This window comes from Macrobrachium rosenbergii, chromosome 3 (assembly GCF_040412425.1).
Source record: "Macrobrachium rosenbergii isolate ZJJX-2024 chromosome 3, ASM4041242v1, whole genome shotgun sequence".
Taxonomy (NCBI): Eukaryota; Metazoa; Arthropoda; class Malacostraca; order Decapoda; family Palaemonidae; genus Macrobrachium; species Macrobrachium rosenbergii.
This window is the reverse complement of record NC_089743.1, coordinates 47,751,795-47,770,947: the sequence shown is the minus strand read 5'-3', so window position 1 is coordinate 47,770,947 and position 19,153 is coordinate 47,751,795. Positions and strand designations below refer to the sequence as shown.

Below are 19,153 nucleotides of genomic sequence, written 5' to 3'. Positions count from 1 at the left end.
CAAAAGAATTCAAGTCTTCGTGTGATCAAACAAATTCTAAAGACAGTCAACCAGATTAATAATTTCTCGAGACCAATATAATTTCTGAAGCTCTAACACATTTCTCAAGGTTGAAACACTTTTATAAAGATCAAAAACACGTTTTATAATAAAATTAAACAAATTCCATGTTATAAGTCGCATCAGTATGCCATTTTCACCTTTCACTTTCAATTGCCGCTATGGATAACCGAACAGTTTTAATTTAGAACGAAGTCTTAAATTTCAGCTATATGTAATATGGTAATTTTTAGCATATTTCTCGTTCTAGAAGTTTTTTGGATGACCAGTAGTTTTTCTTTGGGGGCCGGGAAATTCATGAGAATGGAATGACATAGACGTGTTTCTTCCAAAAGAAAATATTGTTTTCTTTGCGTAAACGTACTTAATACTGCTGTATTTTGCAAACGAAAAAGGCAATATAGCTAATATTACATGTTTGACTTGCAGTAAAGTAAATCTGGCTTTCTCGTATTATGTTTGTTTTGTTGTTGACAAAAGAAAATATTATAGAATAAAACTATAATTTTTTACGCTAATAATCCATTCCGAAACGTTTTTACTTCTCTGAAAAAGTTTGTGCAACTAATCATTGCATTTTCATTTGTAGTTTCCATATTTCAAGTCAGACTATTGTCATTTCATTTTTCTTATTTACTCTGTATTTATGTTACTTAGTTATCATTTTTGTATGTTTTGACCCATTTTTTTAAAGTAGTCATCAGAATACCTTATTGGAATCTTCATCATTTTCAGACCTGCCTGGACCACCTGAAGCACCAAGACCAGATCGTATTGGAAGAAATTGGGTGACAATATCTTGGCGTCCTCCTCACCAAGATGGTGGCTCAAAGATCAGGGGCTATTTGGTTGAGTACAAGAAGAAGGATGACGAGGACTGGAAACAGGCTAATGACATTCCTCATCCCGATACAAACTTCACCGTTCTCAACCTCACAGAAATGGATGAGTACATCTTCAGGGTCATTGCCGTCAATGAAGTTGGTCCCTCTGCTCCATCTCGTCCATCAGCCCTCGTCAAGATTGAGGAACAGGCTAATAAGCCTCGCATTGACCTTAGTGCTGTTCGTGACATCACAGTACGTGCTGGTGAAGACTTCTCCATTCACGTGCCTTACACTGGCTTCCCAAAACCCACATCTACTTGGTACAGGGATGACGAGGAAATCAGCATTGAAGCCGATCCACGTATCCATGAAAAGCTTACTGATGATTATTGTGCAATGATTGTCACCAACTCCAAACGCACCGATACTGGACCATACAAGCTCAGACTCCAGAATCCATCTGGATTTGATTCTGTAACAGTCAATGTGCGCGTGCTTGATCGCCCTGCACCACCAGAAAATCTGAGAGCAGATGAGTTCAATGGAGATGCTCTCACACTCTTCTGGAACCCACCAAAGGACAATGGTGGTTCAGATGTTACCAACTATATTGTTGAAAAGAAGGAAGGCCGTGGTAACTGGGTGAAGGTCAGCAGCTATGTTATTACACCTTACCTTAGGATCCGCAATCTCACAGTGAACGCGGAATATGAGTTCCGTGTTATGGCTGAAAATCAGTATGGCGTCTCTGATCCTTGCACCTCGCCAGCTCCAATTAAGGCCAGGCATCCATTTGGTATGTATATGAGGAATTATTTTCATAATTATGTATAGGCAAAAAATTGTTGATGTTACTTCCAAAACAATTCATATTGATATCTCTCAAATGAACATTTTTGGAGAATATTGCCTCCCCGCTTGTGTTATAGATAAAATTAAGATGATCTTTTCTCACTGAGTATTGATTTGAATAATTATTTTAAATTTAGGTAATTCTTGAATTTAGAATGCGGAGGCACAGTTCATTTTGCCTCAGACAACTGTACATTCACTGTATATTGACCACATACATATACTCAGTATAATTTCTTTGTATTAAAACAAACAGTTGACATCAATATTATATGATATTCCCATGGTAATTTTAATGTCTAAGATCTTATTTATAGACATTATTCATTATTCTTTATAAGGATAGATAAGTAATCTCAAACTACCTTTTGTGCAGATCCTCCAGGTGCACCAGGAGCACCACGTGGTTTGGAATCTACAGAAGACTCCATCACTATCCAGTGGACAAAGCCTCGCCACGATGGTGGCTCTCACATTCAGGGTTACGTTGTGGAGAAACGCATTGTCGGTGACCTGCAATGGACCAAAGCTTCTCATGGTCTAGTGAAGGATACCACTTATCGTGTCATCAATCTCACTGAGCATCAAGTGTATGAATTCCGTGCAGCAGCTGTCAATGCAGCTGGACAGGGTCCATGGAGTGATCCAAGTGAAAACATAAAGTGCATCAGCTTCCGTGAGTATACCTGCATAGTTCTTAGTACAGTATTATATATTCACAATGCATAATTTTTCAAGCATATATTAAAATAATGTGCTATATATATATATATATATATATAGCTTTCTTAAGGCAAAATAACATCAAACTCGTCATTTTTAAGTAACCTAACTCTTCTAGATGAAAAATAATTATTTTATTATTTCTCACCAGGTGCACCAAAGATTACATCTGATCTCAGCATCCGTGACATGACAGTCATTGCTGGTGAAGAGTTTACCATCACTGTGCCCTTCATTGCATCTCCACAACCTAAAGTACAATGGTGGATTGGACCAAATGAAGTTGTTCCTGATGATCGCATCCAGTTCCACATGAGCAGTTCTACATCTACTGTGTTCCACAACAAGAGTGCAAAGAGGGCAGACAGTGGTAAATACACTATCAAGCTTACCAATACTGAGGGTGCTGATTCAGGTACATGCAAGGTCTTGGTTGTAGATAAGCCTTCACCACCTCAAGGACCACTAGAGGTGACTGATATTACACCAGAAACTTGCAGTCTTGCCTGGCGTGTGCCATTAGATGATGGTGGTTCTCCAATCACTAACTACCAAGTGGAGCGCATGGAACCACATACTGGAGTATGGACTAAGGTTACTGCCTTTGTAAGATCATGCCATTATGATGTGATTGGTCTAGAGCCAAACAGACAGTATCACTTCCGTGTCCGTGCTGAGAATCAGTATGGTGTATCAGATCCTCTTGAGACAGTGGACCCTATTACAGCCAAATTCCCATTCACTGTTCCCGATCCTCCTGGTCGTCCCAATATCTTGGATCACGACATCAATTCAGCAATCCTTACTTGGGATCGCCCTGCTTCAGATGGTGGTTCGAAGATCCAAGGATACAAGGTAGAATTCCGTGATGTAACTGATAGTAATTGGACTGCAGCAAATGACTTCTTGGTAAAGGAGACCACATATAATGTACATTCCCTTCTCGTCAACCATGAGTATGAATTCAGAGTCAAGGCTAAGAATGCAGCTGGTTTCAGTAAATATTCACCTCCAAGTAAGACTATTAAACTCAAGGGCAAGTACGCTGTACCTTCACCACCAGGCACACCTGTGGTCACTAAGATCGGACGTAACTACGTTGACCTTAAATGGACTAAACCAGAAAGCGATGGAGGTTCTCGCATTACTGGCTACATGATTGAAAAGCGTGAGCTTGGCAGTATTTGGGTCAAGTGCAATGATTACAATATTACTGATACTTCATACACAGTAACAAATCTTACTGAAGGCAGTGATGTAGAATTTAGGGTCTATGCTATCAATGCTGCAGGCAAATCTGATCCATCAGATCCATCTCCAGCAGTTAAGGTTAGAGAGGCTGCACCAGGAGAAAAACCATTCTTTATTCGCAACCTGCAGAACACTGCTGTTGCCCTGCATAAGTCAGTTACACTTGAGTGTGAAGCTGAAGGTAAACCAGTTCCCAAGGGTCGTTGGCTCAGGAATGGTCGGGAGGTTACTCTTGGTGGACGCATTAGTGCTGAAGAAAACAATGGTGTCTTTAAGCTTACCATTGCAGACATGTGGGAAGTTGATGAAGGTGATTATGCATGTGTTGCTGCTAACGATGCTGGCCAAGCCACCTCAATTGCCCATGTTAAGATTGGTAATCCTCCACGTATTACTCAGATGCACAGTGCCCTTTACTTACCAGAGGGTGACAACACAAAGATTAAGATCTACTTCACTGGTGATCTGCCTCTTGATGTTACACTCATGCAGAATAACGTTCCAGTGGAACAGTCCCAGCGTGTCAAGTTTACCGTGTTTGACGAGTTCATTATCATTTTCATCAAGGAAGTTGTCAAGGAAGATGCTGGTCAGTACACACTTACAGTCAAGAATGATTCTGGACAAGTCACTGGTAACTTTGATGTATACATCACTGGGGTACCCGGTGCTCCAACTCCTCCTTTGGAAGTTACAGATATCAATCGTCACATGTGTACTCTCTCTTGGCGTCCTCCAGTCTACGATGGTGGTATGCCAGTCACACATTATGTTGTTGAACGCAAGGATATTACTTATGCTAACTGGATTACAATTAATTCCTTCTGTAGGGACACTGTTTTCACTGTCCAGGGACTCACTGAAGGTCAAGAATACCTGTTCAGAATTATGGCAGTCAATGATAACGGTATGGGCCCACCTCTAACTGGTACAAACCCGATTAAGGCCAAGGCACCATATGATCCACCATCAGCACCAGGAGCACCAAGCGTTACTGAAGTTGGTGGTGATTTCGCCCATCTTGAATGGACTAAACCAGAGAGTGATGGTGGTTCTCGCATCAAGGGCTACTGGATAGAAAAATGTGAGGTTGGTTCAAGCATATGGACTATGGTTAATCAGTACATATGCCCAGCCACCCAGATCAATGCAGCTAACCTCATTGAGGACCGTCAATATGAGTTCAGAGTTTTTGCTGAAAATGAAGCTGGTATGTCACCACCATCAATTGGCTCAACATCTGTAAGGATTAAAGATCCCAATGCTGCCACACCCCCTGTCATTGAGACTCCTCTTAGAAATATTATGGCATTGCAGCATAGGAGTGGAACATTCACCTGCAAAATCACTGGAAAACCAAGACCAACTATCTCCTGGTTTAAGGGAATGCGTGAACTTTGCGGAAGTGCTAAGTATGCTATCAACAGAGATGGGGATACTTACACTCTTACTGTAAACGATGTATATGGTGAAGATGAGGATGAATACATGTGCCGTGCACAGAACTCTGGTGGAATCAGAAGCACCAAAGCTGAACTTTCCATCAAGTGTGAGTATTTTTTGCCTTATTCATTGTTCATTTGCATTACATAATCTCTTGCAATATTCTTCTAAATGACTGGAGTGCTGTAAGGGTTGTTCAAAAATAATAATTTTCTTGTTTTTTTCTCCATCAGTGGCACCTAAGATCAATGTGCCACCTAGGTTCCGTGACACTGCCTTCTTTGACAAAGGAGAAAATGCTGTTATCAAGATTCCCTTCATTGGTAATCCCCGGCCACGTATCACCTGGCAACGTGATGGAGAAACCATCGAGTCTGGTGGACACTTCTCTGTTGAGACTCAGTCACGACATGCAATCCTCACTCTCAGGGATGTTAACCACCAAGATACTGGCAATTATCGTCTTACTGCTGAGAATGAACTTGGATCTGACTCTGTTATTATCAAGATCCAGATTTCAGGTCTGTAGACAAAATTTGAACTTCCAAGGGAAAGATTAATAACAAACACACATTATAATATCCAAAGAAAGTTGCTTTCATTGTAGAACTTTCTATCTTGTATTCTGCATGGTTTTCATTTCTCAAATAAAAATCTGTGGATATCCCAGATTTATGAATTTGATGAAAATGATATGAGAGATAAGTTTATAAGCAATGTAGCAATCCTTATTTGTCTTTAACATATAATTTGTAAATTGTGTTGAGATAATTTTTAAGTGCTACCTACTGTTTTTATTTATTGCCGAGAGTAACAAATTTAGGAAATGTTTATACAAAACATTTTACAAAGTGTAATATATGGAAATGCATTTTTCATTTACAGACCGCCCAGATCCACCTCGCCTTCCTAAGGTTGAAAGTGTTCTTGGCAATGAGTGTGTCCTTTCCTGGCAAGTACCAGCTTGGGATGGTGGTGCTAATATCAATAACTATATCATTGAAAAACGTGAGCTGCCCATGGAATCCTGGATCAAGTGCACAAATACTCGTTTGACAACTGCTCAGATCAAGGGTCTTAGTCCTGGTCACCAGTATCAGTTCAGAATATATGCTGAAAATGTCTATGGACGATCTGATCCTTCACCAGTTACTAGTGTTGTAGAAACTCCTGCACCAAAGGTCAAGAAACCAAAGAAGAAGGTCTACGAACTTGACGAGACTGGAAAGAAGATTCGTGGCAGACAGGAAAGTGTCGATGACTATGACAAGTTTGTCTTTGATGTGTATTCCAAATATGTACCACAGCCTGTTGATATCAAGCATGACTCTGTTTATGAATACTATGACATCCTCGAAGAGATTGGTACTGGAGCTTTTGGCGTTGTTCACCGCTGCCGAGAACGCAAGTCTGGAAACATTTTCGCTGCCAAATTTATTCCTGTGGCCTCTGCTATGGAGAAGGAGTTGATCCGTAAAGAGATTGACATCATGAATCACCTCCATCATCCTAAGCTGATCAATCTTCATGATGCCTTTGAGGATGACGATGAAATGGTCCTGATCTTCGAATTGTAAGTGCAGTAGAAGATATCTCTTAGCTTACATTTAAGATTCAAATGAAGAGGAAACTAAAATTCATTAGATTAAAGGGCAGTCCATGTCGAAATATTGACTCAAGGTAGATACTGTATGATATTATTAGCCTGTAAACTCGAATATTAACATTCTCATTTTCTCCTCACTATCAACAGCTTGTCTGGAGGAGAACTCTTTGAACGTATTACTGCCGAAGGATATGTCATGTCTGAAGCAGAAGTCATAAATTACATGAGACAGATATGCGAAGGTGTTAAACATATGCACGAGAAGAACATCATCCACTTGGGTGAGTGTCTTTCTAGACTTTTCCCCTTACTCTGTGGGTTGTCTCAATAACCCTGTGAACAAGCCTTAGTTCAGGAAAGTAACTCTGTAGCAAGAGCGCACATAAGTCAGTGGTATATTAAAGTGGAAGGCCATAAATAGTGTACAGCCTTTCTCTGGCTGAATAACATGAAGTACAAAATTTTCCCCGAGGGTACTTTCTTTTCAGGGAGGAACCATCTTTCGCACGAGGTTCTCAAGTGTATCGTTATCTCAGAGTTTGATCATGCTCATATAACTAATAATGCAGGCAATACAATAACACTTAATCAAATTGCCACCATTACCCAGTGCGAGCTGCCCCACTCTATAAGATAATCAAGTTTAGAATTCTAGCACTGTACATGCTTGATGCTGAAATTACATTGCCAATCCAGAAAGTATATTTTCCACAACTTACTCACCTAGAGAATTTTCACAAACATTGCAAGAAAAAAATTAAAACGATGACATACAACTGAGCAACTAAAATATACTAACACTTATTGCATTAACTCGCTCATCTCAAAGATGTCCTTCACTTGCTATCATTTAATGTACCTGCAGTATCTATAGGCTAATTACAGTCATTTTCTGTTTCAGTCCTTCCTATTCGTGATAGAATTTTATTTCGTTTTCTTGGGTTTACTTTCTGTTACGGTCTCTACAGATTCCTGTTTCTCTTTCCCACATGACTTCTTCTTTTCTTTGTGCTTACGTACATCCATACATGCTTTTGACAGCATTTGGTGAATTATGTCAATAACGAAGCCAAAATTATTATGATTCTTGCTAACATTTGATAAATTTTAATTCAGTTTCCAGTTGTCAAACGAGACAAGTGATTAAACATAACTTTCCCTGCTCTCATAACTTCCTCTGATTGTCCTTAGCTCTAATTTATTTAGATGGCTGAAATAGTCTCGAATATTTTTACTTTGGCTTTATAATTTTTCTCATGTTTTCATACTTTCCATTCCTGAGAGTTCTGATGTTCAGTTCTGAAGTTTTCTTTTTTATATCCCTTTTTTTTAATATTAATGATAAAATTATACTGATAATACAACAGAATCGATTGTTATAACTTTCTAACTTCAGTGCACATAAACTTAATTATTTTTGTACCTTAAATTAAGATTTTTAAGCTAAAAAACAAGTATGCTGGCCATTTTTTCTGAATACAGTTACTAAGAGTCCAAACACTGACTTTTATGACTTATTCAGAGGTGGTCTTAAACTATTTTTTATTTACTTTTTCTGTACTGTACACGTCATTTTCTCATGGTTGCCAACTTTGTTTTTTTTTTTTTTTTTGTTTCATTGCATGGTTTTCTTAGTTTTACTGCATATTTCTAAAGATTTTTGGTATATCTCATTATTGCTTACAACTTTCCTAATTCTTTTCTCTCCCATTCCGAAGTTCAGGAGCTGCAGTTAAAAAAGAAATATATTATTTCTCATGTTTGAGTTCTTTGTCTTCTGTTGAGTTATTTTGATATTAACCTATCACGAATGGAATACAAGTTATTACAGTACTTGTCTTGTCCATTTGTTGCCTAAAGACCCTTAGTTCATTTGTCACAGCAAAAGAAATATGATGGCTAACATGAACTTCGCGAATGTTAATCACACTTTCATTTCCTTGGCTCCCTCTAGCTGTTTTAACCGTATAACAGAGACCTGACTTAATATTCATTGGCCTAAAATTGGCAGGAAAATCTCTTTAATTAATTGTAGGACCTGCAGTATAGCGATTGTTTAAGAAAAACTAATATTTTCCATTTTTTTTAGTTACGTTTGTCATTCACCTTACAAGAACAAAATACTTTGCAAAGACAAACCTGTGCCTTACACTTTGAGGTTTTATAATTTATCACCTTTGATGATTCTTTACTCTAACAAGAAGCTCTCGTCAAGAATTTGCTTACTAAAACAGATACATATGTTCTTAAATGACAGTCTTGTCCCATGATAACCGTTGTCACATTTGAATGGATTGTTAGCGAGTAATGTTATACGGTGGGTTACTTGGGTGTCAGTGACGTTTCATATTTCCAGCTTATGATTATGTATTCCTTTTATTCCTTCGAGACGATATCTTCAGCTGTGTTTACAGTCAGACGTTCCTCTTCTTTCCGTTTCCAATTGGAAACTATTTTACCAGCACTTTTCCGCTCCAAGTGATGAACGTCCTGCCTCTTCTTCCTAGTTTATATCTGTATGCCTACCATCCCAACATGCATTTTTCAAAAAAGCACAATACGCACCGTATAGCGTAATGCAGTCACTTAGAACCCAGTAGAAATAGTCCATTTCATTTGCAATATGTGTCTGACTATTCAATTTTGACGAATGTAGTGAAAGAAGTATGGATGTCGAACCTCACAGTGATATTCAAGTGAGAAAGATAGAAGTTGCTTTAAGGATTGTGTTCAGAGAATTTTTGTGCAAAGCTCACTCGATAACGATCGTTTGTTTGGGCGAAAGCCTTAGCCATCACAACAGTGTTTATCTTTTTTGCCTTGACACAGACATTCCCGGAAGAATAAACGTTTTACAACAAGTTAATTTCCCTTATTAGAAGTACATCATGTGGATTTGCTTGGTTATATGATGCTCATTAAAGTGTTAAGTAATTGGGCTTCTATAATACTCCCCCTGTGTGACATACTTGACAAGGATTAATATTATTTTTGATGATTAATGATTATTATCAATATGGTTTTTCAGATGTTAACTCACTCTCCCTTCATAGCATATTTTTACAAACCAAGAAAAACACATATCACATTACCCCCTTTGGCGCACACAAAATTATATACAAACTTGTTGAAGTAAAAATTCTTTGTAGATAGCAAATGTTGCGAGTACTACCAAGAGATGGAGCTGAGCTTTTAAGACGAGCAGAAATGGGTGGCTTAGGAAATGACGCCTCATGCCTTCCCCTTCATAGCTCTCTCTCTCTCTCTCTCTCTCTCTCTCTCTCTCTCTCTCTCTCTCTCTCTCTCTCTCTGTATTTAGCTTAGACATTCCCCCGTCTCTAGTCATCGTAAAGAAGTGAAATGAGAGGATATATTGTGATGGACTGTCCTTGCCTGAATGTATGAAATCTTCTTTTGCAAAATCAGAGCATTGAATTGAACTCAATAAAAAGCACAGTGCAAGTTCTCGATGCCTGACCCAGTGAGTGCACCACTGGTCAGCTTCGAGCATAGGTCACGTGCCTGGAACTGAGCGGTTGATGTACCTGTAGATGCCTTTAATAAGACAATACCCTCACTACTCTTCCTGAGGTTGTATGCTTTTGAATGAGGGGATTCCATCTTGGCAACAGAACAGTCATCCCAGAAATCCTCGCTTCTCTTTAGCCAGAGTGAATAAGTGAATGACCCTTAGGCTGTGTGTGTATATGTGTGTGTATGTGTGTGTCTCGTGTGTAGGACTGTGTGAACATTTGTGTAGGACTGTGTGAACATTAGTTGGCAGCCAGAGAAGGGGTTTTTTTATATTAAAAGCATGTTGTTCTCCCTCCAGGCATCAGACCGGAGAAAATCATGTGCGATAGGGAAATCGAATTTGATGAACCGTTTTACCAAGGTTCGTAATACGTGACATTCATATGCAATTCTCCTTTTTTTTATTATTATTATTATTATTATTATTATTATTATTATTACTTTTGTTCATTTAGCTCTCACGAATGGTGATTGTCTTTAGTTTATTTCATAAAGAGAGAAAAAAGGCGCTCTGCTACTCTTTAGTATTCTTGACATATCTCTTGTAAAAATAACTCTTACCCTCATCCTCAGTTATAGAGAGAGAAGATTTGTTTATTAGGTTTCACCGTATGTATACATATGCATGCATTATGTATATGTGTATATACATTTATGCTTATGGCTTACCAAGGTCACATGCAACCGAGGTCAAACCCTCACTTCTCCGAGAGAAGGAAAAAAAGAAGAAAGAAAGGAATCAACACAATATGACTTTCTTCATTCATTTACTTTCATAGGTACCACAGCAATTCACGTGTCTAGGACCCACTATTATTCCTTCATTAACCTTGCACGTTGTCCTTCAGAGAACCTGTAGGTACTCCAAGTTTGGGTTCATTTCTGTTTAATCAAATTCTTTATGCTAGAAGAATTTTAATGTTTGTTGCAGTATAACAGATTTTAACTTTTTGTTCACTTGTTTTATTTTAGTTTATTTGATTTCATTTTCTAGCTTTAGCTCTTGATATACAATGCCCACTAAGGCGCAGTTTCGCAAAAGCTCTGAAACTCAAATTTGTCAAATTGAAGCTGTGTTTGATGCTGTAATAGGCAAAAGGTTATTTATCCTTCTTTTTTTAATCATTGTGATATGATATACTTGTGCACTCTTATTGCCATGAATATATATATTTGTAACTACATATGATGTGTATGCATATGTTACAATACAAAAAAAACCACACTGTCCATTTTTCATGCAAAATATTCCTTCCTATGTGTAATGTATGATTTCAGGGTAGTACTTGTTCTGTTTACATGCAGTTCACTTCGTATTTTACACTGCCCTTAAACTTTACTTTGTATGAACAAATTTACATGAAAACCAACTTGAACAATACTGTCCTCTTTGATAAATAGCAGACACCGAATAAGTTACACAACCTTGGAGTATCTTGTAGGGCGGATAGAGAATAATTTATACTAGATTATATTACTAGCAATAAGTAGAGTAGAGTGAGTGTTGGCATAACAGCCTCTTTCTTGACAGAGTAATGATTCATTATATCTCTGCGTCGAGTGAGAATTGTTTTTCGTGAATGGAAACCTTGTCAATTATTTTATTTTATATTATTCCTTTGCTGAACTTCTCCATCCCAGCCTTTCTGTTGCTCCAAAACACTCACTCTTCTTTAGGTAAAGCATTGCAATTTATTCGGATGGCAGCGCAAGGCTGCATGCAGTCGAAAATAGGTTCTGTTTTTTCTTTTCTATTTTAACTAGAAAAATTACGTCATTTCTGGTACTAATACGAAGCTGAAGCATAGGCAGGTTGTCCCGAATAAAGCTCACTGATATTTTGTTTCGTTTTCAGCTTTCCATTCGAGTACTCACGCATCTCACGAGGGGGAGACTGATTCTTCCAGTCTTCTTCTTTCCATTGCTGACTAACTTTCGAAGTTTTTCCAGCAGGATTTTGTTTCTCAAGTCCCGATAGGTTCCTCCTTGTAAATCACTCTTTTCGTGTTTTCCAATCGTGATCACGAGATTGTTGTCAGATTATAAAGATACTTCTGTTACTTCCCACTATTTCTGTGATTCAAACTGGCAAAACAACGATATTATATATATATATATATATATATATATATATATATATATATATATATATATATATATATATATATATATATATATATATATATATATATATATATATATATATATATATATATATATATATATAATTAATTGAATGATATACATACATATATATATATATATATATATATATATATATATATATATATATATATATATATATATATATATATATATATGTGTGTGTGTGTGTGTGTGTGTGTGTGTATCTTTCTAGCCAATAATTATTACCTTTGTGGTATGGTTGAAGTCTTCTGCAGTTCCGAAGACCAACTTATCTTGGACTACTTCACAGTCGGTATAGACGTCTCTATAAGTATTTCTCGAACCATTGCCTTTCTGTGTAGGTGTGTTTGTTCCATTTATACCCCTCAGTATTTTTGTTCATCGTTATGTCAGCATCTAGGAAAATAGTACAAAGTATTTTCTGCACCATTAAAAATATAGTAATTCATTTTCCTCAGATCATGCTCACGTTTAGAATATTACCTAAAACACTCAGCGAAATAGTTTGAAAAATAAAAATGTTATTTATGCTATCCCAACATTAATAGCTACTCCATGTACTGTACCAGTTCTCATTCATGTCAATTATCCGCTATGATTTCATGTTTTTATATGAGATCAATGTATTAATTTCCTCTTGGGTTTCCTAAGCGCAGTGCACACAATGTTTGTACACCATTATTTCGTCTTGCAGCTTTATGACTATTCTTAGTATCAAATATTTTGTATTGCTGTTGTGGTAATGCCTATCTACTCTTCTTTCCCCCTTCCTCCTCTTGTCCCTTCCGCTCTCCCTCGTCCTCTCACTCCCATGGGCTACCCCCTCTCTTCCCCCTCCTTCCTCCTGCAGACGTGAAACCCGAGAACATCATGTGCCAGACCAAGAACTCCACCAACGTGAAGCTCATCGACTTCGGCCTGGCCACCAAGCTGGATCCCAACGAGGTGGTCAAGATCTCCACCGGAACAGCCGAGTTCGCAGCCCCAGAGATCGTCGAGAGAGAACCAGTCGGCTTCTACACCGACATGTGGGCCGTGGGTGTCCTCGCCTACGTCCTACTCAGCGGTCTCTCGCCCTTCGCCGGGGAGAACGACATTGAAACACTCAAGAACGTCAAGGCCTGTGACTGGGACTTCGACGAGGAAGCCTTCAAGAACGTGTCCAATGAGGCCAAGGACTTCATCCGCAGACTCCTTATTAAGAACACAGAGTAAGTCTTCTCTTTCCTTGTAATTCAGGAGGGACCATTGAGTCACTGCTTATTCTTGAATTGTTTTGTACCAAACCTCAGTGGTTAGTTGCAAGACCAGAATATTAATCCTACAGCCAACCATTCTTTTTTATCTGGGTTTGGAGCCGTTTTGAGTGTATGCACTTTAATGTCGGTGACTTCGTCTTATTCCCTATTTATAGATACAATATATTTATGCGTAATTCCTCCTCGAAAGTAACATGGAAAAAGATCCATAACGCTTTTGTAAAGATCTAAAGAAATATTAGGTAATCGGAGATGATAACATAGGTTGCATTATTTTTACGGAAAAGAGTCACCCCTTTTTAAGTCTACCTAGCTGCTTTGTAATGTATTGAAGAAGGGTTTTTTAGTCAGTATATGCTTGTGGTTCGGGAAAACAACATTTTGTTAAAAATTAGTGCAGTCATATTAATATCCATGTATGTATTCATGCGAGTACGTATACGAATGTTTTTTTCACATTTTAGGGCACGTTCAAATGGACATGTGGAATACAGGGAAACTAAAAAATTATATATCATATTAAACATACTTTGAAGCTAATAAGATTTTTTTTATTAATATTTACACAGATCTACACTTTTTGTCACAGTGTAATCTCAAAAACTCGAAGTCATCTTCCCACCTTTATAATATCTGTCCGTTCGACCCGCCCACAGGAAGCGCATGACAGCCCACGAGTGCCTGAGACACGCCTGGCTAAGGGGCGACTACTCCCCTAGACTGGAACCATTCGACATGATGAGATACATTCCTATTCGCGACAAAATCCGAGCCAAGTACAAGGAATGGGAGAAGTTCCTTCTGCCCATCGGCCGCCTGGCTGAGTATTCCTCCCTCAGGAAACTCCACCTTGAGAAGTACAGAATACATGACACTCAATTCGGTAAGTTGGTAGGGATATTAGTTTGTTTATTGTATATTCATCTTGGAGTGATGGTCAGCCTAAAGATATTTTTATAATTCCATATCTTTGTTATAATCCAGCTGTCGTAATATGTCGTTGACGTACTACTTCACACGATCATCAACTTGTTTATCTAAGAACTCGGTGCCATCTTGTTTCAGACCGACGCCAGTGTTGCCCACGATTCGTCATTCGACCACAGAACGCCTTCGCCTATGAGGGCCAGAGCGTGAAGTTCTCTTGCCGAATCGTGGCAGTGGCTGCTCCAACCGTCTGCTGGCTTCACAACAACATGGAACTCAGACAGTCGGTCAAGTACATGAAGAGGTATTCTGGCGAAGATTATTCCTTCATCATCAACCGCGTCAAGCTGAGCGACCGTGGCGAGTATATCATCAGAGCAGAAAACACCTACGGTGCCAGAGAAGAACCCGTCTTCTTGAACGTCATGCGTAAGCTTTTTTTTCTCTTTGGTTTTGGTGGGTATGAATTATATCTGCCTTTCTGGGAAGATTTAAATTTTCACGTACATTTCAACTCAGTGAGAAATTTAAGTGTTCTTTGATCTTTATATTAAGACCATTTAAACATAACAGCATTTGTGTTTTTGTCCCACGCAAGATTGTGGTGACGTATCTCTTCCATTCTTTTGTTACTGAAACTACCTCTTCCTTCTCCCCGTAACAGCCATACCACCAGAGATTCCACAGTACAAACCACAAGAACAGATCATCCGCCGGCGACAGCCCCTCACGTACAAGATGTGGCAGGAAGAGAGCGACAGCACGCCTAGCTTCACCTTCTTGTTACGTCCTCGCGTCATTCAGTGCCACCAGACCTGCAAGCTCCTCTGCTGTCTGTCCGGAAAGCCAACGCCGACGGTGAAATGGTTCAAGGGCGCCAAGGAGCTCTCCAAATCCGACTATTCCATGTCCCACGCCGACGGCGTCGTCACCATGGAAATCGTCAACTGCAAACCCGCCGATTCGGGCAAATACAGATGCGTGGCTTCCAATCCTCTCGGCATGGACGAGACCTCCTGTGTTGTCATAGTAGAAGGTAAGCACAAGTCTCATGGACACGTGTCACTTTTGTAGATATTAGGCATCTCATAGAAACAGTGTTCAAATGTATATTAAGTTCATCTTCGTGTTTACTTTGCTATACTGAAACTGCATTGACACAGATGTGAAATGATTTTCTGTATATATTTAAATGAGATTTCCAAGTAGTTTTCCAAAACAGAAGAAATTTATGAAATAAATTTTATGTCACCGGAAACGTTAAAATTCTTACTGAGAATATATACTTTAGTTTTAGATACCGAGTAATGCTAATTTAAATTTGTATACTCTTAATCTTGCTTTACAATGAACAGCACACTAACACGCACATAAAACGATAAATTCTTAATTTCGTTTCGTTTCTTTATATACTATATTTAAAATAAGAGCATTGAAATTAGGTAAACAGGAGGTTTTTCTCTGGGATATCTTCTTGTAAGTCTTAGGTGTTAGACTTTAAACAACTCCAGATTAAACTTGTTTTATGGACTACAAGTCCGGTTACTTCTGCAATGTTGTCTCACCACAAGGAAAAGTTGAATAAAGCTTATGAAAGGCAACAGAAAGACCGTCAAAGGAAACTCGAGCGCAATTCAGAAGAGCCTCTCTACTCGAAACCTCCTGTTTATCCCTCACTCATTACATAGGTTTATTTTCGATTTAATCTCCATTAAAATACTACACCACAGCTAATCTCAAGGCGTTAAACCTAGCGCAAGCTTCTTGCACTTTTTCTGCTTCTCTTCTCTAACTTAACAGCAGTGCGTTCACAGAGGAATTATTCTCATAGATGATGAGATGAATAACACTCAACTTAATCAGACATTAACGAATTTAATCAATTTAGTCATGTCCTTTAGCTGAAACGCTGAACAGCTGCACCATACAAGGTGCTAAGTTTAACACGATAACTTTCAGTTCTCATAGATGTTCCTAATCTCGCCCTTCTTAATTCTCTATAAATCAAACATTTTAGTGGATTTCACATTCTTTAACTTTTAAAATGAAGAATAATGAAGACTAACTGAATAACAGAAAATTGTCTGAAATCATGTCACATGTGACGACATGGTTTCGTTACGCGTTTCCAGATTAGATGTCAAGATTCAATAGAAATGATTAACGCTTAGAAGTATCATGACTTTTTCCTCTCCTTGTCGCTGTTTACTGTAAAGCTGAAATTGTCATGTCTCTCCAGTTATGACTTACCTTAAGTTGTAACGTTTTCTTCTTATATTACCTTTACCTTACATATATTCAGCAGAGAATTTACTTAATCAGTTTCACCTACAAGATAAATGCCCAGTTCTTTGAATTAGTTAAATGAATCTTCTCCTTTAGCTTAATAAATCATTTGTTTAGACAATTTTGATTAATGAATACTTATGAAATATTATTTTCAATACGGTGTTTAAACACATTTTTCCTTGTAAGAAAAGCTACTTTCTTCTTTTGAATCTTTATGTAGTGAAGACATGAACCGGGATGTATAAGTAATTTAGTTTTCAAAATGAACAATACGGCTAAATAAGACTTAGTGTCTTGGCTGTACTGTCCAGTGGGCATTTGGAAAGAGCTAATCTGGAGGAGTACCCTGTACTCTCTCTCTCTCTCTCTCTCTCTCTCTCTCTCTCTCTCTCTCTCTCTCTCTCTCTCTCTCTCTCTCTCTCTCTCCCCCATAATGTCTGTCAATGAGCTTTAGCTTCCCGCTGGCGCTCTGCCTTCTCTTCTGATCTGTTTCCTTTGGTACAAGAACAGACTTGTTTTCAACCTAGTTTCTCGATCTCTCTCAACAAAGGCCACGGAGATCGAACTGCCGAGCAAACCTCTCTGATGTCTGGCCTCAATTTCTCAGGTAAAATCGCGAGATGACCCCTGTCTACGGCCCCAAACCCGGATACCCCTCACGCGGACTCGAGAATCGAGGACCGAGCGGCAAGGAAGCAAGGGACCATTTTGGAAAACCATTTTACTTGTTTATATTTTTCTTAAAAATGACTGTACGTAGTTATGTAGTATACCCACGGGTTATGCGAAACCTCCGTTCCCTCCAAGTGTAACCCTGGGTATAACCCGTAACACAGGTCACTGATAAATGTCTTTCTCGCTGGCATACCTTTTCTTAAAGTGGATGATAATATATATATGAAGAGATATGGCACGAGATTCAGTTCAGAAGATTGTGTTAAAGACACAAAAGTAATCCTGCGAGAACTATGAGACCAATCAGTTTTTATTTATTAGTTTTTCTGCATCAAAATCTCCCTCCCGGCTCCGCTCTATTCTCGAATCCTGTGAATCTATCCGAGGTTTGTAAGTCTGACCAAACGTGAGCTGTAGACGCCGGTGTCACTCCGGTTGTAAAAAAACAAAAGAAAAAAACCATTAAACTGCATCGTGAAAGAGCCAATTTTGCTTTGACCATTACAAACACCATATTTTTGTTCACCGCTACATGAGCGATTGACAGAGATGACACTATTAATATCTATATTTTTTGGACGTATCTTAGAGTAGCTAATGGATGCTTCTAGCGTGAGCTTTGCTTGAGACTTGAGTAATCAATAATAATAATACTTGTTATGGAATACCCGAGCGAATCGTGTAATACACCATTCTCGAGCGTAGTTTATGGTTATTGACGATTCGGCTGCGGAGGGAGACCAAATAACAACCAAACGCAACTCAAACATAAAAAAAGAAAAAACTTTCACCCCACCTCTATCCCCATCATCTTCATTAGGACAATTCTTCTTCTTCTTCTTCTTCGTCTTCTTCTTCTTCTTCTTCCCTATCAATATACATGTCACTCACGGGAAAGACGAAAGCAAATTTCGAAAAGCGCGATAATGTCTTTTATATAAATATATATATGTGTGTGTGTGTATATTTCGTCGCTACAGCCTTTCTGTAGGTTAGATTATTTTTAAAACGACGAATTATGGTTTGCTTTAATTTGTGTGAGGGTTTTTTCTATCATGCATATTCTTTTTTTAGAATCACAGGCACATATACAACACACACACACACACACACCTACAGTGCATATATCCATATATATATATATATATATATATATATATATATATATATATATATATATATATATATATATATGTATATATGTATATATACATATAATATATGTATGTATGTATGTATATATATATATATATATATATATATATATATATATATATATATATATATATATATATATATATAAATATTTACATACTGTATATATAAACATATATATATATATATATATATATATATATATATATATATATATATATATATATATATATATATATATATACATATACGTATATATTTATATTTATATATATACCACCAATAAGTCCTTTCCCCCAACAGGAGGTAGTTCAACAAAGAATAGAATAACAATCATTGTCATGTTCGTCTTTCAGCAGTTGAACAGTAAACATGATAATGACTTATTTCTCTGTAGCCACCCC

The 19,153-nt window shown here is 37.9% G+C and overlaps 1 protein-coding gene across 50 annotated transcripts in view; it reads left to right on the top strand.

Annotated features, from left to right (window-relative positions):
• The window catches only part of bent (projectin protein bent), a 206,019-nt gene that overhangs the window by 176,982 nt on the left and 9,884 nt on the right, over nucleotides 1–19,153 (top strand). For all 50 annotated transcript variants that reach the window (XM_067132017.1, XM_067132002.1, XM_067132011.1 and 47 more), the window contains 11 exons: nucleotides 796–1,683; nucleotides 2,116–2,415; nucleotides 2,614–5,262; nucleotides 5,390–5,677; nucleotides 6,042–6,729; nucleotides 6,910–7,043; nucleotides 13,295–13,655; nucleotides 14,360–14,586; nucleotides 14,769–15,059; nucleotides 15,295–15,666; nucleotides 17,470–17,526. In XM_067132017.1, the coding sequence (XP_066988118.1) occupies nucleotides 796–1,683; nucleotides 2,116–2,415; nucleotides 2,614–5,262; nucleotides 5,390–5,677; nucleotides 6,042–6,729; nucleotides 6,910–7,043; nucleotides 13,295–13,655; nucleotides 14,360–14,586; nucleotides 14,769–15,059; nucleotides 15,295–15,666; nucleotides 17,470–17,526 (6,255 nt within the window). The remainder of the gene's footprint in view (nucleotides 1–795; nucleotides 1,684–2,115; nucleotides 2,416–2,613; nucleotides 5,263–5,389; nucleotides 5,678–6,041; nucleotides 6,730–6,909; nucleotides 7,044–13,294; nucleotides 13,656–14,359; nucleotides 14,587–14,768; nucleotides 15,060–15,294; nucleotides 15,667–17,469; nucleotides 17,527–19,153) is intronic.